At 43.0% G+C, this 21,717-nt stretch overlaps 1 protein-coding gene across 3 annotated transcripts in view; it reads left to right on the top strand.

The window, feature by feature from the left end:
• The window catches only part of LOC117694970 (NHS-like protein 2), an 87,105-nt gene that overhangs the window by 31,054 nt on the left and 34,334 nt on the right, over positions 1 to 21,717 (top strand). The window contains exon 1 of one of the 3 annotated variants that reach the window (XM_076918435.1): positions 1,135 to 1,214. The exons of the other annotated variants lie outside the window; for them this stretch is intronic. Coding sequence (XP_076774550.1) covers positions 1,187 to 1,214 — 28 coding nt within the window. The 5' untranslated portion in view covers positions 1,135 to 1,186. Of the gene's footprint in view, positions 1 to 1,134; positions 1,215 to 21,717 lie in introns of those variants that run through there. 3 annotated transcript variants of the gene reach the window in all.

Genomic DNA, 21,717 nt, shown 5'->3' on the forward strand with positions numbered 1-21,717 from the left:
TCACTCCACCCCATCTCGAGCCCTGCTTTTTAATTTACTATTAACTCTAATGTTTTCCCACTTCCTCTTTGTCTGTGCTAGGAACCCAGAGCTGTGCATGTGCTAGGCAAGTGTTCTGCCTGAGCTATAACCCCAGCCCTCATCTGTGTGGATACAGTATGATGTATGGAACCATCCTTATCGATGGACATTTACTTAAAATAGAAGATCCAGCACCGTTCCAAGAGAAATGTTATGTGAACCACAGTAACAAGGCACATAAAGAATTTTAGATTTTCCAGTAATACTCAAATATTACACATACAGGTCTGAAATGCCACCTTTAGTCTTATATACAGGAGCTTGTTTTAGATCATCTATTTTGTTCCATTCATCTATTTAGCAGTTTTGGCAGCAGTAGTCTCCATTTCCAGTACTCACATTTCAAAAATAAAAAGAGGCCTAGAGGCATAACTCAGCAGTGCAGCATTTGACTGACATGTGTGAAGCCCAGAGTTCTGCCCCCAGCACCACAAAAAAGTAAAAGAGGTGAGATTAATGTAATGATATATTTTATTTAATCCAATGTATAACAAAACAAGACCACGTATAATCCACATTAAAATTATTAAAGCATTGTCCATTGTTGGATTTTGAAATCTAGTGTAGATTTTACAATTCCATCCAGTTTCAAATGCTTACAAGTCCCACATGGCTGATGGCAATGGCAGTGGACAGTGGAAGTTAAGCAGGCAGGGAAATCTAAAATGTCACCTGAGCTGTGAGCCTCCGTGGTTGGTAGGAATGGATTAGGAAGTTAGATGTTGTAACTTCTGGGGACCTCTCTGGCCTTGAGTTGTGAATACAGGTACCAAAGACCCAAAAGGTCCTCCTCTTTTCCATGGGCTCCAGTTCTGCTGACCAGAGATGAACAAAGGGCCTGCTACTCAGGAGTGTTCTGAGGCCCAGCACTGGTTCCCCTTTGTCCACCTTACAAGTTTCATTGTATTTAAGAACCAGTGCCCATTTCCTTTTTTTTTTTCAAAAGCTAAGTTGTGTGGCAACAAGGCTTTGAGAAAAACCCTAGCTCTGAGGTCAGGGAGGGTGTGGTGGGAGGAACCCACACTGTGGCTTACTCAACTGTGAGATCTTAACTCGGGTGGCCCACAACTACTGTGGTCCTGCGCAGCAGTGGTGGGTGACAGCCATGGCATCGCAGCCTGGAGCATGGAATGGTGAGCAAGGGAACAGTTACTGACTGTAAGGGGATTTGAGCTTGGAGTTTGGTACCTGATGGGTGCTGGCAATGTGGAAGGAGACAAATATCTGTAGAGCCCAGGTGATGAGACATCCAGCTTTGGCGCAGTCTGAGTTCCTAGGGCCAGTTTGGGGAAGCATTTGGACTCTACGGTAGCTTTGAGGGCTGCCCACCCCCTGAGGTTGACAGGATGCTGAGAAATGGGATTATCCCTTCCAGGGCCACATACTTTCCCTGGGCAAAGGTGGTGGCCCAGTGCCAACTATTTGATGATTTCTAAGCCAGTCTTCCTCCCTTGCCTGCCCTTCCTAACTGGCCAGCTACTAAAACAGAGCCTGGAGCTAGACAAGGTTCAGAGCAACTTTGTTGCAGGAGAAAAGAATTTACTCCTGTGGAAGCCTGGGAGGGAGCTCTTGGTCACCAGCACTGCCTGCAGTGTCCCCATAGCCTCCGAAGTGCCAGCATTCCTCTTTCATTCTTACTGCTCCTGTGGCCAGCCCAGTAGCCAGAAACTCTCAGTGCTGTCAGACTCCTGAAAGACCAGTCAGCAAGCTAGCTTCTTTCTGTCTGATCACACAAGCTGTAACCTTCCTAACAAACCAAGCAGGGCTAGTAAAAAAGGGTGATTTCACAGCAACTCAAAATGCTGGCGTGATGGCTTCCTAGCTCCCAACATCCTGCCTCCTCACCAGCTGGCCAAGATCCAGAAGCCCCCCATTGAATATACCTCTGTCCCAAATGCCCATAGCACAAAGGTTTATGGAGAGCCTGGCATGTCTGTGGGAACTACCCAGTAGTTGCTTGAGATGAATGAATGCATCCATACATATGGACCCATTCTGCCATGGTATCACATGACCTGGATATGGTTTTTGGTTGTACCCCTCTCAAAGTCCCCAAATTTAAACTTGTCACCTTGTCATGTTGGACATCATGTGTAGACACCTGGGCACCCACTGATCTCCAGTAAGAAAAGGTCCCAAAGTAAAACCAACTCGGGACTCTTGAGGGTAAGAGCAGAAAACAGTCTCCTGATCCTGTCTCTTCCACATCATTGCATTGAGACTCTTCCAAGCTGAAGCATCCTGCCTTAAAAATCAAGAGCATGAAGGCTGGCATCCAGCAGACTTAATTCAAGTCTTAAGCCCATTGACTCCTCTATATCCTTAGTCAAAAGTTTTTTCATCTCTACTCTGTAAAATGGAGGGAAGAATACCCAGGAGTACAGCAAGAAACAAACAAGAACATGTAATAGATTGAGCCCTATGAAATTGCCCAAAGTGCCAGGCAGTGGTGACGCACACCTTTAATCCCAGCACTTGGGAGGCAGAGGCAGGTGGATTTCTGAGTTCAAGGCCAGCCTGGTCTACAGAGTGAGTTCCAGGACAGCCAGGGCTACACAGAGAAACCCTGTCTCGAAAAACAAAAAAGAAAGAGAGAGAGAGAGAGAGAGAGAGAGAGAGAGAGAGAGAGAGAGAGAGAGAGAAAGAAAGAAAAGAAAAAATTGCCCAAAGCAATTTTTGTGGTTCCATATACTATTTAAAAAGTGCTTTATAAAAGAGAAAACACTATAATAGTTTTAAATAAATATTTTTATTCTTAAGAGATACAATTAAGAAGTCACAGAATATTACCTTTTGAAGTAGCATGAAATCCTTTCTTTCATGAGTATTTTGGACCATACTGGTAGAAGCCACTTCTCCACCAACTCGAGGTTACAGACTTTTTCTGGAACACTTGAGCTTAGGAAAAGGAGACCAAGTATTTTTTTTTAAGAGATCAGACTGGTTCGTGGAAAGCAGAGGGATGAGCAGAAGGCTAGCTCCTGAGAATCCCTGCCTGTGAATAACTTTTTCATAAAAGCATCCTCTTGCTCTAGGTGGGAGTGGTCCCGCCCTGCCTCCAGTCACAATTTAGAGGCTGCTGAAGACAGGTTTTTCTTCCCATGGGACAGAACCAGAAAGGTCCCAAGTACCAGAGACTTAGAAGAAATTGAAAGTGGACACCCACCAACCATACCCTTCCCGATAGTGACCTTCAGGCCTAGGCAGAGACTCTTGACTTTCTGTGGTCCTAACAAAACTTGCCTTTGAACTCCAGTGTGTGAAGCCAGGGAAAGAGCTCCCTCACCAACTGTGAAAGATACAGTCGCAATGCAAGCTGTAAAGATGACCTACCTTTCAGACCAGAGGGAACTGGGCGGGGCCTGGGAAAATGTGTTTCAGTTGATTCTGCCTCAGGTACCAGCACACAGATCAACAAGGACCACTGAGGCACTAAGTGAGCTGTTTCAGGGTGTCTTCCCAGTGTTTCCTAATGAGGGTACAATTGCAATTTGGATTCCTTATTGTACAAGACTGTGCTATGCTCTGCATGACATTTTATGCATGGTAGCAAGAGAAGGATGAAAAGCACCCTGAATGCCTGAGAGCCTCATGGTCACTTAGAATCTTAGAATGATGGCTTCTCCTAAGTGCTCCATAACCATGAATCCTGGTGTTCTAAAAACCCTTTTGGCTGGTTGGTTGTTGTTGTTGCTGTTGTTGTTGCTGTTGTTGTTGTTGTTTTTCAAGACAGGGTTTCTCTGTGTAGCCCTGGTTTTTCTGGAAACTCACTCTGTATACCAGGCTGGACAATTGTTTGTTTTATGTGCATGGGCATTTTGCCTACATGTATGTATGCACCACATGCATGCCTGATGCCCTCTTGGGTTAGAAGATGGTCTCCGATTCTCTGGAACTGGAGTTACAGGTGGTAGTAAGCCACCATGCGGGCACTGGGAATTGAATTCTGGTTCTCTCCAGGAGCAATGAACCACCTCTTCAGCCCCACGGGGATTTCTAATTGGGCTAGTGGAGGCAAGTAAAGTCACTCAAGCAAGACTGGAACCAGAGAGTAAGAAGGCCAGTGAAAACACCCACCTGTGCTGAGCAGGCAGTGGGTTGTGCTACTCTGGGCTCGGGCATCTTGTGGCAGAAGGTCTACACAGAGAGTAGTGCATTCACCATGATGGACATAGGCTACATGACATTTGTTCAAGGAAGTACTAATAGCCAATCATAGCTATGGTTAGAGTCCCTGTCGCACAGATGTGCTCAGCCAGATGACCACAAACCTCTAATTGGAATTTAGTCGTTTTCCAAGCAGTGCATTGCAGTAGCATTAGCAGTGTCTAAGACTTTTGTCTCTAATGAAACCACAGATATGTTTTTTGTGTCACTGAAGCTGCTGCGAATATCTTGAAAAATTATTCCAGTCAATGAATACTTCGAAATCATGGTAGTTACCAGAGCCACTGCTAAATCCTGTTACTTAATGTGTTGATAATGAAGCATAGGTTACTTACCTTGAATTTTAAAATCTGTATGGATAACTTTAAATCCAGCTGGCTTCCTTTGCCATCCTGTGTGTTTTATGCTTGTGAAAACATTCTGAGAAAAGGTCTATAGATAGTATCAGATTTCCAAAGAAACCCAAGCCATAAAAATATTAAGAGATCAGAGCTGGAGAGATGGTTCCAGAGGTTAAAGCACTGGTGGCTCTTCCAGGGCTCTTGATTTGGTTCCCAGAACCCAATGATGACTTACTACTATCTGTAACCCTAGTTACAGAAGGATCTGATGAAGTATTCTGGCCTCAGAAACCAGGCTCACACATGATACACAGACATGCATACAGGCAAAACACACCCATACACATAAAGGATTTTTTTCCCATTAAAAATAGAGGCTAGAGTAATGGCTCAGAAGTTAAGAGCAGTAGCTACTCCAGAGGACCCAGGTTCAATTCTCAGCACCCACATGGTAGCTTACAACCATCTATAATAATTTCAGTTCCAGGGCATCTGATACCCTCTTCCAACCTCTGTGGGCACCAGCCATGAATGTAGTGTATACACATACACACAGGCAAAACACCCACATGCATGAATTTTTTAAAAATTAAAAAATATTAAGAAATTGTGTTAGAGGCTTAATAGGAAAGCAGCTGATGGGGGGTCAATGGGGATGGCCTTGAATGCAAAGATAAAATGGTACTTGGATTTTATAGTTACCAAGGGGGATATCGAAAGATTCTGACCAAGATGTTGCCCCAAATGTTTCTGAAGTCTGTCCCCAACGTGGAGCTGCAGACATGCAACATTAACAATGGAGACTTGAGGAGAAAAACCAGGGGCAGTTAACGAAGGTTCTGCCTTCAGTATGTTGAATTTGAGACAAAAAATTTAGATACTCAGGTGAAGATGTCTCCCTGGCTCTGAGAAATGCAAGTGGGCAGGCTGGGAGTGCAGCCATGGCAACAGAAGGATTTGAGAGTCGCCCTTCATTTGAGTTGATCAAGGAAGCACTGGAGTAATTGAAGTCGCCAACAGAGAAAGGGCAGTAAGAGAAACGAGGCCAAGACAAGGGACTGGCTTCTCCAGGGACCAGATTTCCAAACAGATTTGTATGCAGGAGGTTTGCTGGTAATTGATTGCTTTTTGAAGTGGGAGGGAATTGGGAGCATTGCTTGTTTCTGTTTTATTTTGAGAAAGGGCCTTACTATGTAACCCTGGCTGGCCTGGTGCTTACTATGTAGCTCAGGTTGGTATTGTACCCATGGAAGTCCCCCAACCCGACCTCTTGTGCAACTTGCTCGGGATTGCTTTGTAGAACAGTCCCTTTAGTGAATGGCAGTGGCAGGAGTCAGAGACAAGAGTTGAGCTCTTTCATACTTGCATGAGAGACCTCAGTCCAGCCTGTGGTCCCAACAGAAACCAGACAGCTAGGCCTTTCCTTTACTGTGTCACCTTAGACAGGCTCAAATGAGAGCTGTCTATCAGCACCCTGCCAGCTTAGGGATGGGTGCCTTGGTTCTGTACCAGGTCTAAGCAGCAGCTCAAGGTCTGAGTCCTGCAAAAATTACAACTCCCCTACCTAGGCCTCTGGGTGAGCCTCATGCAACCTTCCAGAACAGTCATTGGAATTGTAGGACCAAGGAGCCTGGTTATGAAAGGAACTAGAGTTTTTGGTAACTATAATTCTATAATTTTTGGTTTTTGTTATTTCCTTAAACAGCTCCCATTTAGAGCCAAGCTACACAGCATGGGTTCAGGAAATTGGAGGGAATGGAGCCAGTGCCATCCTCAGCACACTCTGTGCTTAAGAGTTTACCAAACTAAGCAAGTCAGTACCACAGAAGCAGGTTCTGTGGCCTCTGTGTTCCTTCCTTCCTTCTGGGGTGACCCATATCTCAGAGAGAGGGTGTCACCATATTGAGGTTACAGCAATGTTCTAAGGCCTGAGGGTTGCCTGGGAAGCCTGATAGTGTTAGACCCGCCAAGGAAAAGGAGGTTGAGCTTCATTTTGAAAGACAGAAAAAAAAAAAGTTGGCTTTTGATTTTGACTTTCATGTCCTCATACCAACTGACAAGGCACAAATTCTTCTCAACACTTGAAATTTAGAGTAGCTGTAGAAAAATGGAATACACGGAATACACACACACACACAGAGAGAGAGAGAGAGAGAGAGAGAGAGAGAGAGAGAGAGAGAGAGAGAGAGAGAGGAGAGAGAGAGTTTGGCCTTTGGTAATTGATAGGCTAAAAGACCAAGTGTAACCTGACAATCATTTCTCATTGTACGCAGATTTTACATAATTTAAGGGCCAGGATTTTTGGTACATGCCTACAATCCTAGAACTTGGGAGGCTGAGACAGAAAGACCTCAAGTTCAAGGGCAGCCTAGACTACATAGTGACAGTCAGTCACCCCTAACCCTCAAATGAATATCTGAAACGTAACTTAGCGGTAGAAGGTATGCCTCACATGTTGGACTTGATTCCCCAGCACCAAAATAACTGGGTTGCCAATGTATTTGTTTTATTTATTTATTTTTTTAGTCACTCTGTAGCCCAGGTTGACCCTGGACTCGTATCATCCCTTCTGCTCCCGTCTCCTGAGTGTTTGGATTGCAGACTCAGCTAACACACCAGGCTACCAATTTGGGGTTTTTGTTGTTGTTGTTGTTAATATAATGTGGCTGTAATGGTAGCTTCAGCTGGAACTGAGGAGTGCTGCTCCCTTCTGGGTCGGCAGGCTGGACTGTAAGTGATCAAGATATGCTCTGAGGGAAGAGGAGCATTGACAACATGCTTGAAGTTGGTTGGATAATAAGTAATAGGGCTTTGATTGGGGAAATGCCAGGGAGTGGAGGAAGAAAGGAATAGACCATTTAGGAGACCACATCGACTGGTCTTGGTGGCTCCTCAGAGTAGCAGGGGAGATCTGTACACCCTGGCACATGGATATTCCCTGTGGTCCCAGCCACAAAATTAGCTGTTGTGTTTTCAGGGTTCTGTGACACTGACAACCCTTACCCATCCATTAACTCACCAATGATCACATCTGCTGTCTAGACAGCAGGCTCTTGTCATATGAATTAGGCACAGGAAGAGGGGAAACCCAGTCTTCACACCTACCCTATGAAGTACATACCCAGACACACCTCAGACAGCTTTGGCAAACATAATACTTTATGCCTTAGCCTACATCCTTACCATGGGAGGCAAGGATGAGGCCCATTATGTCAAGATAGTTTCCCCAGGGTCTCATACATAAAATAAGTGGCAGAGGAAGGATTTGAACCTGTGAAGGGTGCTGCAGAGCAAAGGGGCTTGCCGGACACACAGTCCCTATTGGCTACTCTATGCCAATTGTAGCAGGCTAGCAGCATGTACAGGTCACACACTGCTTCTACACCCAAACTCCTGAGTCTGCTGGTGGCCCTGCAAGTTCAGGGGACCTCCCTACAAGCAGGAACAGAGGAAAACCACACTGAGCATAGGTCACCAGCAGTGGAGGCTGTAAAGCAGCCAGTTTGGTCATATGGCATCTCACTCCTGCCCTTAACCCTTCCAGTAGCTTTCGGTTATGCTAGGCATCTAAGGTCCTGACCAATGGTCTACAAGACCTCATGACAATATGGCTTTTGCCTACCTCTGCGATATTTTTTTAAAACTATATGCCCTCTCGGTCATGCTCCAAAGATACATTGACCCCTACAGTCTTCTTTCCCACTCTGGAGCCTTTGTACTTGCTGTTTCCCTAGCCAGCCATGCTATTTTTACCTCTTTTGTGTGGCTCCTTTCTTGTTGTACTACATATTTCTTTTGCTTAACTATGAAGTCCATCTTCTTCACTGTTGCATCTCCCAGTCAGTGTCTATGTGACCAACACACAGAAGGAATTCTGTAAGCACTTGTTGAATGAGTGGACTTATTATAGCCACACCAACCGTGTCTTAGGCCCTTTACAAATATTCATTTAATGTTTGAAAACATCCCCATAAGTCAGCTGTGATTATCTCCATTGTGTAGATGGGCCACTGAGAGGTGATGTTACTTAGGCTGGCTCCCCTATAAGACATCACTCCAAAGTGAGCATTCAAAAGTGGTCTTTTAAAAAAAAACATTTTTTTTCAGATTTTTTTATTTTATGTGTATGAAGAAAGTACCAGATCCCCTGGAACTGAAATTACAGAAAGTTGTAAGCCACCATGTGGGTGCTGGGAACTGAATCCAAGTCTTCTGAAACAAGTGCTTTTAACTGCTGAGCCACCCAAGCCCCATTAAGTAGATTCTTAATTGACAATATTATGGGCTTTTTCTTCCCCATACCATGTCAGTTGACTGACTTGAACTTCCTCAGGAAGGAACTGAAGCAATTCTGGTGGTCACTAGCCAAAGTTGTTTAACCACCCTGGTTGTACGATGTTTTCGTTCTTGTAAATAAAGACCCCAGAATAACCTCATAAAGCAAAACAGAATTCCCAACCCACTCAAGTGAAAAGTAGCCCCACTCCAGTGGGAAATGTAGCTGAAACCCACAGGACTGAGCATCCTCTGGAGGATGCCAGGAATAGGCTTCCTAATGGCCCTGAAATGTTTCTCTTCCAACTTCTAATTTGCCTAGCTCCTTGCACCTCAAAGTAAGATATGACAACTTGGGAAGACACGCAAAATGCAGAACTTCTGTGTGCCCTGCTCCCATCCTACCTACTGAACCCCACTTTTTAGCGACATCCCTGGGGACTTGGGGATTCCTAAGCACACAAACATCTTGGGACACAGTATCCTAGGGCAGCCCCTGAGTACTGGACTTGGACTCCCCAAGGGCAGGAAGGAATCTTTGTGCAGGCCTATCCCAGCTAGTATTGCTTGCTGAATCTGGCCACCCATGGTGAGCCACAGATAGAATAATTTACTATGCCCACTCTGCAGCTCTGCCCCTTTCTGTCACTCCTTTTGACCTGTGGTTCCCATGAGGGAGGTCCAGCAATGTGGTGTTTGTATAGGTAAGCCACAGACTTTAGAAAGATCTGGAATAGTCTTGTCTCTTCTCCTCTTCTATCCTCACACCACAAAAGCCCCCAAGAAGGAAGTTCGAAGATATCAACACTGTTGCTTTCCTTGTGGCCTCAGCTTACCTGACCCTATGCCACTTCTCAATGTCCCTGAAAATTCCAGTCTTTCCCAAGGTGCAGAAGGTGTTGCCAAGTGCTGGCTACCAAGCCCTCACTACACACAGTACCAAAATAAACCCCCGTTGATATGGAAACGGGTCAAATTATTTTAAGAAAAAAATTGCTCCTTCATTAAGTCGTGTTGTTATAGAAACCAGAATTAGGGAAGTAACTTGGCCATGGAGGTTAGGTGCAATGTTTGGGGACAGGGACTTTTCCAAATAGTGGAAAACGATTTGTGAACACGTTTGCCTGACATTTGTCTCTATGCCAGGAATGAGAGTAAAGGTCAGCTTAGGATCCCATTGCCCCATCTGGATAGGTCACTTTGCAGTCTTGCCAGTGGGATACACCAAAGCATAAAGCATTATGTAAGCTGGAGCTAACGGAGGGGGTATCCAGCACCACCCAGTATGCAAATTAGCACCCCCTACTCAGCAGCAAACTGAGTGTCCCAACTTCCTGGAATTAAAAGGCAGCTAGGAAGCCGGGCAGTAGTGGTGCATGCCTTTAATCCCAGCACTTGGGAGGCAGAGGCAGGCGGATTTCTGAGTTCGAGGCCAGCCTGGTCTACAGAGTGAGTTCCAGGACAGCCAAGGCTACACAGAGAAACCCTGTCTCAAACAAACAAATAAAAAGGCAGCTAGGAACTATAAAAATGGCTCAGTGGTTAAGAGTACTGGCTGATCTTCCAGAAGTCCTGAGTTCAATTCCCAGCAACCATATGATGACTCATGACCATCTATAATGGGGTCTGATGCCCTCTTCTGGTGTGTCTGAAGAGAGCTACAGTTTATTTATGTACATAAGATAAACAAATAAATCTTTTTTAAAAAATAAATGCTTTTTTTAAAAAAAAGACAACTAGACCTGAAAAAATTATCAATACCTGGTTTTGCTCTATTTTTAAAGACAGGATCTCATTTTGTAGCTTTAGCCAGCCTTAAACTCACTCTGTAAACCAGGCTAGCCTCAAACTCAGAGATCCACATGCCTCTGCCTCCTAAGTGCTAGAAAAATGTATGTGCTGCCACACTGACTATAAATGTAATTTTAAAAAACTTTTCTAGAAGAAACCCTAACTGATCCTAGTGTAGCGGTGCATAGCCATAATCCCAGCACTCAGGAGGCTGAGGCAGAAGGATCAGAACTTGGAGGCTAGCCTGGGCTACAGAGTGAGCCCTGTTTTTGGTCTCAAACATAGTGTTTTAAAATAACTGGGGATAGAGTTTGGTGTTGGGGTGCTTACTTAGTATGTGCAAGGTCCTGGGTTCTACCCCTGGTATCACTGCTCTGAAAAGTTGAAACCTTATCTGTTTTTTCACAAGGCTTTTAAATTTGTTATATATCAATACCTGGTGTGTGTGTGTGTGTGTGTGTGTGTGTGTGTGTGTATGACTAAAAGATTCTCAAGGAGCTTTTAAAATTGCACATATCAATGTTTCCATGAATGTGTATATCAGATGATGTTTAAGTCAGGTTAACAGTCAGCTAGCTCTGCAATTGCATATCTTGAAATTGTATCTGCCTTTGCAGAGCGGGTTGGGAAATTAACTTCTGGAGGGACCTGAATTTCAACATGGATCTATTGTTTACCAACTGTGACCTGTGCAATTTATAGTCTTTCTCAGTCTCATTTTCACAGTGAAAATGTGTTGTGGGAATTAGAGATAATGTATGCACAGGGCTTGTCTGGGACCTGACATATAATAGAGACCCAATAAATGCTTTTGGAGGCTTGCCTGGGGAGCTTTTGAAAACGGTTCTTGTTGAGCACAACTCAGAGCAAATAAGTCAAATGTGAAGCTCTGAATTGGTGTTTGGATGTCCCTGGATGGTTCTAAAGTTCAAGCAGGGTTGGGAACCCATACCTTCAGGCAGGTGTGTGCCTACCTTGGGCTCCTATTTGGGCAGAAAGATAAACATGCTTATAGAGAAAACTGTACTGAATCCTCAGGTATACAAAAGCCAACACTCCGGTGTCTACCTGTGGATCAGACTGTAGGGTTCCAGAAATGATAATTATGGCCCCTCCCCTCTCAAGAGGGTCTTAAGCAATAGAAAGGACAAGTGTTAGCAAGCAACCACAGTCTTTATAGCCAAGGCTGCATGTGGCCGGGGTGCTGGGTGTGTGAGAGGGATGTCAAGTAGTAAACTCCATGAAAAGCTAGATGGAAGAATTACAGGACTAAGCATGGTGGTACACACCTGTCATCTCAGTGCTAGGGAGGCTGAAGGCAAGAAGATGAAGGGACTAAAGGCCATTCTGGGCTATATAGCAAAACCCTTTCTGGGGAAAAGTGAGAGAGAAGGAAAAATTGTAGGAACCATTTCATTTTAGTGGCAGGTAAGGGCTGCAGGGACTCTGAACAGTCATATTGTGTCGTCCTTAGACGACAGAGTGGGTATTTTCAAAAACAGCTCAAGTGGAATTCATGCACTTGTTCATCCCACATGCATTTACTGAGCATTTCATATGTGCCTCAGACTATGACTATGCTGGCAACCAAGACAGATGAGGCTCTCAGCCTGGTTTCGCAAGCAGTTTAATAATGAAATCAATAAATGAGAAAAGTTTGAAATGGTGGTAAGTACTGTGAAGAAAAGCAGAATGATACAGCCAGAGCGATTAGGATGGGGACACCATAGCACAAAATCACAGAAGCTTTCCTCAGGGGATCTCTGAGCACATTCAAGTGGTGTTTCTGGCAGAGTGAATAGCGATTGCAGAAAGATTTTAACATTGGAAATTGTCCTGGCATATTTGAGGAGCAGTAAGAAGGCCTCTGTGATGAGAAAGCTATAAGCAAAGTGATAAGCAGTGGGGCCAGACTGGAGGCAGGGAGCAGAGGCCAGCTAGCTCAGACCCTGGCTCATGGCTCACTATATACTTTAGTATACAGCGTGGTGAGAGAGAGTGGGGAGAGCAAAGGTATGTGATTTGCCTTTTTTTCTTTACTAACAGCTTTAAATAGATTTCACTTGCCATATGTTACTTATCTAAAGTATACAATCCAATGGTCTTAGCATAGTATTCCCAGGTATCTGTGATTACCACCACATTTGAGACAAGAACTTTTGTTATCCCCAAAAGGACACATTTCACTCATGAGCAGTCACTTTCTCCTTCTGCCAACCCCTCCATCCATCCTTATTGTAAGGCAATCACCTATCTGTTTTCAAGCTCTATGGATTTGCCTCTTCTGGACACATCGTATTAACAGAATCATACAATGTGGGACCTTTTGCGACCGACTTCTGCTACTTAGCATGATGTTTTCAAGGTTCCCACATGTTATGCAGTTGGTTCTTTTCATCGGCGAATAACGTCCAATTGTTCTTCTCTTACTACTACCATTTGATGAACATGTGGGTGGGGTGGGGTGTTCATTACTTTTCTGATGCTATGATAAAACACCATGACCAAGGCAACTTATTGAGAAGGAAGAATTTATTTGGGCTTACAGTTCTTGAGGGTTGAAGTGCAAGATGTTAAGTGGAAGAAGCAGGCATTGCATGTTTTTAAACTTGCAGTCTTTAAACTCTCAAAGCCAGTGACATACTTCCTCTAGCAAGGCCCACACCTCCTAAACCTTTCAACTGTCATCAACTGGGGGCCAAGCATTCAAATGCCTGAGACTATGGGGAAACATCTCTTTCACAGCACCACAGGAGGTGTTAGCTCTCTGTTTAGTCATTTGAAAAATTATGAGGCTGTTTGCCATAGTGGCTGCACCATTCTCCTCCCCAACATAGTTAACAGCAGTTTCCTGATGCTGGCCATCTGACTGGATCTGAAGTGGTTCCCATTGTTGTTTAGTTTGTATTCCCTGTGAGTTTTGGCGTCTAGTCCCGTGTTTATTAGTCATTTGAAACAAGGTTTCACTCTGTAGCCCAGAGTGGGCCTGTACCTTGTATATACATACTCAGGCTGACCTCAAACTGAGCTTCCAGCCCCGGCAAGGCAAGCACTGGGATTGCAGATTCTCATCACCATGTCCAACTCTTATTTGCCTTTGTTAGTTTTTAAATTTATGTTTATGGGTGTTTTGCCTGCCTCTATGTCTGAGTACCACATGAATCCAATACCAGAAGAAGCCAGAAGAGGATGTTGGATCTCCTGGAACTGGAGTTACAAATGGTTGTGAGCCATCATGAGGGTCCTTACGATAGTACCCAGATCCTCTGGAAGAGCAGCCAGTGCTTTTGACTACTGAAGCATCTCTCCAGCCCTTCCTTTTTATTATTGAGTTGTCAGAGTATACAATACTCTAGATACAAATTCCTTATCAAATACATGATTGGCAAGTATTTTCTTCATTTATTTTGAATTAACCTTTTTCTTTTTCCCTCTTTTTTATTTTTTATTTGAGAATTTCATACATGCATATAATACATTTTGATCAATTCCAGCCCTCCCTTTCCCTCCAGTTCCTTCCCTACCTCCCCCACCACTTTCCCTCCCATCTTTACGTGCTCTTTTTTAAAACCCACTGAGTCCACTTAGTTCAGCCAGTTTGACCGTGGATGTAGGATCATCCACTGCAGCATGGGCAGCCTATCAGAGACCTCATCTAAAGTAAATTGACTGTCCCTCCAGTCCTATAGCTCTCCAGCTAGAGGCGGGACCTCATGAGCTCCTCCTCCCCCATCCATGCTGGAATTTTGGCTGCCTTGATCTTATGCCAGAGCCCTTTAATTTTCTTGACAGTGAACTTTGAAATTCAAAAGTTTGTAGCCTCCATGAAGTCCAGCGCATCTATTGTTTCTTTTGTTGTGCATGTTTGCTTTTGGTGTCATATCAAATAATCCGTGGCCTCATTCCTAAGTGAATTGCAAAAAGAAAATTTCTTTGATTGAGAAAATAGGAGGCAGAGCTACAAGGGACCAAGATAGGAGACAGGAGCAGAGAGAAGCACTTTGTCCACAGCTTTCTTACTTCTGAAAGAACTCCATGCAGAGCGTCTGATTCCTGGCTGAGGGCGGAGCACTGAACCCTTTGAGGTGATCTGGACTCAGGCACACTGCTGAGCTAACCTCATTTTCTTGCAAGACTTTCATATACATGTCACTTCCTTCTTTCCTGCTTTGAACCCTGTTGGACAACTCAGACATTTGAAGAGAAACAGGGCCAGGTCAGAAGGTAATCTGGGTGGTCTCCAGTGGCTGGGGAGGAGCCTATGTAGTGTCCATTCAGCGTAGGACCTGAGAAAAGCCCTTCTTCTGGACCGCAGTTTCCACATCTGATGTGTCAGGGAGCTGGATAAGGTTTCTGACAAACTTCCGAGCCTTCACTTCTCAGTGTTCACAAGGTAACTAAGCAATAAATATTTATCATGGTAGCAAGGGAAAGCCTATACTAACCACAGAGTAATGTTTACATTATGATCGCATCTTTGTTTGACATAGGAAAAGTTCCAGAAAGACATACCCAAGGTATCAACAGTGCTTGCCTTTCATGTCAGATTAGGACTTTCCTCATTCGATCTGTTTGCTTTGATCTCTAATGGTGATAAACTTGTTTTTTTTTTTTTTTTTTTTTTTGAAAGAAAAAGAAAAGCATGACAGATAAAAGTTGACAAATTTTTCAAGAGAGAAGTTGTCTAGAAACTATTAGCAGACGAGGGAAGTGGGAAGGATGTCTGTCAGCTGTAGAGACCTGCTTGCCCCACAAACCTCCCTCCATGCCAATTCAGCTGTGAGGCTGACATCAGGGCAGGACAGCTGTTGCAGGGGGCTCTTGGGGTCCTCATGTGTGGAAAGTGGGCGGGCCAAGGGACTGCTGCAAACTCAGTGCTGTCAAAACAAACTCTCTCTCCAATACCTTCTCAATCCGGGGGTGCTAAGCTGAAAGCTCTGAGTTGCCCTAAATTGGGATGAGGTCGCTGCTGGAGAAGGAAGTATGACATTAGGTAAAGCAGTCCTCAAAGCAGTCAGATAATAAAATGCCTTCTTTTGGCAACTCTCCTCTCAGGAGGGTAATTATTTGTCCCTGAGGTGAGATCTGGGTGGCTCATCAAAGCACCCACTCACTACCTCACAGAGGTGAACTCCATGAAGATAGATATTAAGAGCTTCTTTGCTTGTTTGCTTGTTGCTTGCTTGTTTTTTTTTTCCTTCCTTTTCCTCTTCTCTCCCTTTCTTTCTTGTGCATATGTGTGGTGAGAATTGAACCTAAGTCCTCCCACATATTAGACAATGCTACAAACACACCTAAGGGATTTCGGAAAAAAAAAATCATTGGTTAACTGTAATGAGTCCTGACTGCATCTCTCACTGAACATTGGTCTCTATCCAGACTCATATCCTTGGGCAATGATCTTCGCAGGTCTGCCTGGGCTTAGTATGTGTGCTTCCCAGGATCCGGGCACTACTTTGAGGCCTATGATCCTTTAACTTCTCTGAAAGTTATCATCGAGGGAACCTAAGCTCAGGGAGTTCACATAGCTAGGTTAGGTGGAGGCGGGCTCAAAGCTAGATAAGTCCAGCTCCAACGTGCAACCCCCTCTCTCTGGGAATATAACTGTCCAGACTTGCCGACCGTTTGTTTCTTGGTCCTTGTTAGTGCTGAACTGGCTGGTTCCCTGTGTTCACCAATCAACATTTGCTGAGCTGGGCTCACTCAGCCGAACCCAGAGCTGATCTTGACTTAGTAAAGACCTCTCTTTTCAACAAGACCGTTTCCTTTGTGATGACTGCTTTTTTTCTCTACCATGAACAAGCCTGAATTTCCTCAAGTTTAGGGGACAGAGGAAGCTGTAGGCAGTCCAGCTGAGTTAATCTTAAGTTAATCTTATTAGCCTGTGAGATCAATTGGCTGCAGGCACCAGACAAGTGACAGCATGGGCATTAATTCAGCAGCAGTTGGAACAGCCTCACAGCCAGGGACTGATTTATCAATCCCTTAATGGATGGGATCACATTTAGCTAATTGTGCCTGAGGCTGGCACAAGTAAGATGACCTCCTTGTGATATGGGTCTTCTGCAAGGATGAGAGAATGAGAGAAGAGGCTGGGTGGCAAGTCATGCCACCTTCCTGGCCACCCCTCTTTGGGTTCCAGGTATCTCTGAGCTATGTGTTACTGTCTCAAAGGCAGCATATAGTGTACAACGGTGGTTATCAAAGCAGAGTCTTTGTACCAACAGCATCAGCATCCCTTGGGAACCTGTTAGGCATGCAGATTTCTGGGTCCCATCCCTCACCATCAGCTGGAGTATCTGAAAGTGATGCTAAATAGTCTAGGTTTTTATTTCCCCGAAGAAACACAAACTCTGGTACCAGGCAACCTGGGTTATATCTGTATGATATATATATATATATATATATATATATATATATATATATATTCCTTCAGCATGACAGTGACTCTGAGTGGATCATAAAGTCAATATGACTTGCTAAGTAAAATTCTATTGTTGCTGTGGTGGAACTTATGTATAAATGTGTGTGTAAATGGACAAGGTGAAATTATTGAGTGCTTTCTTTCTCCAGTCACAAGCTTTTGAAATATGGTTAGAGATAATATATCTTTAGAATCTAGTGAGTATACTCTGGTGAAGTAGAGAAGCATAGTACTTCATGAATAAGTAATGGGTAGAGTGGAATTCAGGACTACTGTTGAAGACTTAGGGTGGTCCATCTGCTATTCATGGATCTCATCCCCACTAGGGGCAGTAAAGTGGGTCTGTGCTCCTCAGGTGACACGGCAGTAGAATTGAGCTCAAAATTGCAAAAGTTTAGAAGGGGAAAGATATGAACAAATGCCTGTTGCACCAGAGGAAGCTTAACCACAGTATTGAGTATGGCTGGCCCAGAGAGATCATCTGGGGAATGGATATGAGACTAGAGGGTGGGCACAGCAGAGAGGGAGAGAGTCCGTCTAAGATGCAGGGAGGTCTTGAAAGCTGCTCAAGTTCAATAATTGCTGTGAAGATGTCTGAATAACCTGATGAGACCCCAAGTAGATTTTAAGTTTTAAAGTTATCCAGCTGGTCAGTGGTCTCTCTACTCGTTGCCATCTCTATCCTGATTGGGCTTTGAAATCTGATATGGGACTGGGAGAACTGATTCCAAGACCAAGTTCCAACTCAGGTGATTGAGGTAAGAGTAGGTAGGGTGGGGCTTGAAGCTCCAACCACATATGCTACTTCCAGCCCCACCTGTCCCTTTTTAAAACTATGGTGCCAAGAATCTATAATCTAGTAAGAGTTTAGTATGGTGCTTGCCTCTAAAGTGTATTTCTTTGCATCCCAATAAACATTTTCATTCTTGATGGGCCCAATGCGTAGCCATGTGTGGTCACTGCCTAGGCTTTACTGAGACGCACTGGGATTTTTGCAGGGTGTCACATCTTCCCATCTTTTCTTGATGTTTCAGTAGGGTACTGTGGTGCACTTCTGCTTTGTAAAGCTTGTTGTTTGGTTGTGGGTTTTGTTTATTTGTTTCAGAACAGCTTTATTGAGACAAAGCATGAATGCACCATAAAATCCACCCATTTCCACTTGTGCAATTCAGCAGGTTTATACTATTACACTAGAGTAACATCAGAGGGTATGCAGCCATCACTAACATTATAAGTTCTAGAGCATCACCCTAATGTTTCTATTATCGGTCACTTGCCATTTCCTCCTAAACCTCTCTCCAGCCTTAGCCAAGCATTGATATATTTTCTGATTTTATGAATTTACTTGTTCTGGATATCATAAAATGGGATCGTTCACTATGGGGCCTTTTGCATTCAAATTCTTTCACATAGCTTGATGTTTTCAAGGTCTATCCATACTATAGAGTGTGTTAGTACTTCTCTTTCGATGCATGATTGATTGGTTTATCTACTGGCCAGTTTGAACATTTGCATTGTTCCAGTATGGGACTAGGATAAATAAGTCAGCTATGAGCATTCATGTGTAAGTTTTATGTGGACATATATTTTCATCCTCTTGGGTATATTCCTAGTAGCAAAAAAAAAATGTTACATCATGCAATAATTCAGTGTTTGACATTTTGGGAGGTTTCAAAGCTGTTTTCCAAAGTGGATTCATCAGCAGTCTATGAAGGGACTAATTTCTCCACATCCTAACCAACATGTATCTATTTTGTTTGTTGTTGTTGTTATAGCTGTCCTACTGGGTGTGAAGTAGTGTTTTTTACTTCTGCTCCCTTGGTGATTAATTGTGTTTTGACCATCTTTTTGTATGTTTATTGGCTATTTGTGTATCTTTAGAGAAATACCTTTTAAGAAGCCTTTGCCAATTTTTGATCTGGATTATTTATCTAATTGATTTATAAGAGATTCATATACATTTTAGATACAAGTCTCTTATCAGCTACATGACTTGCAAATATGCTCTCACATCTGTAGTGTATCTTTTCTATTCCTGACTGGAATTATTTGTAACAAAATGTTTAAAATTTCCATGAAGTCCAATTTGTCTGTATTTTTCTTTTATCGTCATATCTAAGAAACCATGATCTAATTTAGTGTCTCAAAGATTTATACCCATGCTTCCCAATTTTTGTAATTCTAGCTGCTATGTATATAGGTCTTTGATATACTTGGGTTTGCTTTTGTGTTCACATAAGAATGGGTTCCAGTTCCATTTTTTCGCATTTACCTAATCAGTTGCCCTAATACCACTTCTGTTGAAAAGCTAGTTTCTCCTTGGATGGAATTGGCACCTTTGTCAGAGGTCAGCTGGTTAGGCTTGTCTGGACTCTCAGTTCTATTATATTGCTTTTGACTTTAAGTTTGTTAATTAAAGTTTTAATTAGCCGGGCAGTGGTGGTGCACACCTTTAATCCCAGCACTTGGGAGGCAGAGGCAGGCGGATTTCTGAGTTCGAGGCCAGTCTGGTCTACAGAGTAAGTTCCAGGACAGCCAGGGCTATACAGAGAAACCCTGTCTCAAAAAACCAAAATGAATAAATAAATAAAGTTTTAATTATTGGGCTGGAGAGATGGCCCAGCAGCTAAGAGTATTGGGTGCTCTTCTAGAGGTCCTGAGTTCAATTCCCAGCAACCACATAATGATGGCTCACAACTATCTGCAATGGGATCTGATGCCCTCTTCTGGTGTGTCTGAAGACAGCTACAGTGTACTCATAAATAAACATGTTAAAAATTTAATTATCAAAAACTTGTATAAAGCTTTGAAATTAGCAGGTGAGTCCTTCAACTTTGGTTTTGTTTTGTTTTTTTCAATATTGTTTTAGCAATTTTGGGACATCCGAATTTTCATATACACTCAGGGTCCCTATGTCAGTTTCTACAAAAAAAAATTGAAAGTATAATAAGAATTGTGTTGTATCTGTATAACAATATATGGTAGTATTTTAATAATAATAATTATTCTAATCCACAAAAAATGGAGTATCTTTCATCTTGCTCTCACTGTTAACTTCTTCATGTTTTGTAGCTTTCTATATACAAATTTTATAACTCTTTATTAAATTTGTTCCTGTGTGTTTTATTCTTTTTGGAGAGGAGGTTCTGGTACTTCAGGTTGAACCTAGGGTCTTCTGCATATCGATGAAGCACTCTCTACTGATGATTATTATTCCCAAACCTCTTTTTCATTTTAATTCTTTGAGGTTTTGTTTTATAAGACACTATCTCACTATGTAACCTTGGCTGGCCTGGACCTTGCTCTGTACACCAGGCTGGTCTTGAACTCAGAGAGATCCAGCTTCCTCTGCATCCCAGTGCTGGGATTAAAGACATGTGCCGCCATGCCTGGCTATAAATATATTTTTAAAAAGAATAAAGCCTGGTGGTTCCAGGTTCTCCATCTCAACACCCCATCCCAAAGTGTCAAATTGTGTGTGTGTGTGTGTGTGTGTGTGTGTGTGTGTGTTTACTTAGGGAGACTGGATAGGTAGGTTTGTTACATACATATTGTGGTGCACATATGGAGTTCAGAGGACAACTTTTGGGAGTCAATCCTGTCCTTTCACTTTGTTGAGGTGTTCCCATTGTTGTTTCTGTTGCTGAACAGTGAATTTCTGGATAGCTGGCTCACAGATTTCTAGATGATTCTCTAGGTTCTGCCTCACATGTCTCCATAGGAATAGTGACTTTATAGATGCGCACCACATCTGCTTTATTTATTTATTTATTTATTTATTTATTTATTTCAGTTTTTTTTTTTTTGGAGACAGAATTGCTCTGTATAGCACTGGCTATCCTGAAACTGTCTGTAGACCAGGCTGGCCTCAAATTCACAGAAACCCACCCGCCTCTGCCTTCCAAGTACTGGAATTAAAGGCATGCACCCCTCCAACCCACCCCACCATCTCACCCCCAGCCACATCTACTTTTTACTTATGTTCCAGACATGGAAGTCGGGTCATCGGGTAGTGTTTTTTCACACTGTTTTGTTTTTTTGATACTGTAAATAGAATTGGTGTCTCTTTTTGATTAGTGTTCAGCACTGGATACCAGATGAACCTTATATACGCCAGGCTGGAGCTCTTCCACCGAGCTACAGGCCTAACTCTCTTTTTAGAATTTTTATTTTGGAGATGTGGTCTCACAATGTTGCCCAGGCTGGCCACAAATTTTATACCATTCTATTAATGCCTTTTAAATAGCTGGAGTTATAGACTTGCACTATTTATTATTCCTGATTTTTTAATTTCATTTCAGAGTTTTATTATAAGCATTTAATGATACTTTGTTATGATTCATATCAAACACATTATTTCTAATAGATTTCTAATGGAGTTCTTAGAATCTTTCATGTATGAGATCATACTTATTCCTTTCCAAACTGTAGGTATTTGATTTAATTTTTATTTAATCATCCTGATTATAACCTGTATGTATTAGCTAGTTTTCTAATGTTGTGATAAAATAATCATGATAAAATCAACTTAAGAAGGAAAGGATTTATTTTAGCTTATAGTTCCAGAGGAATAATGTCCATCATAGTGAGGAAGGCATGGCAGAAGCAGTAAGCAGAGAGATCACATTTTATAGCAGA

This window comes from Arvicanthis niloticus, chromosome X, assembly GCF_011762505.2.
Source record: "Arvicanthis niloticus isolate mArvNil1 chromosome X, mArvNil1.pat.X, whole genome shotgun sequence".
Classification (NCBI taxonomy): domain Eukaryota; kingdom Metazoa; phylum Chordata; class Mammalia; order Rodentia; family Muridae; genus Arvicanthis; species Arvicanthis niloticus.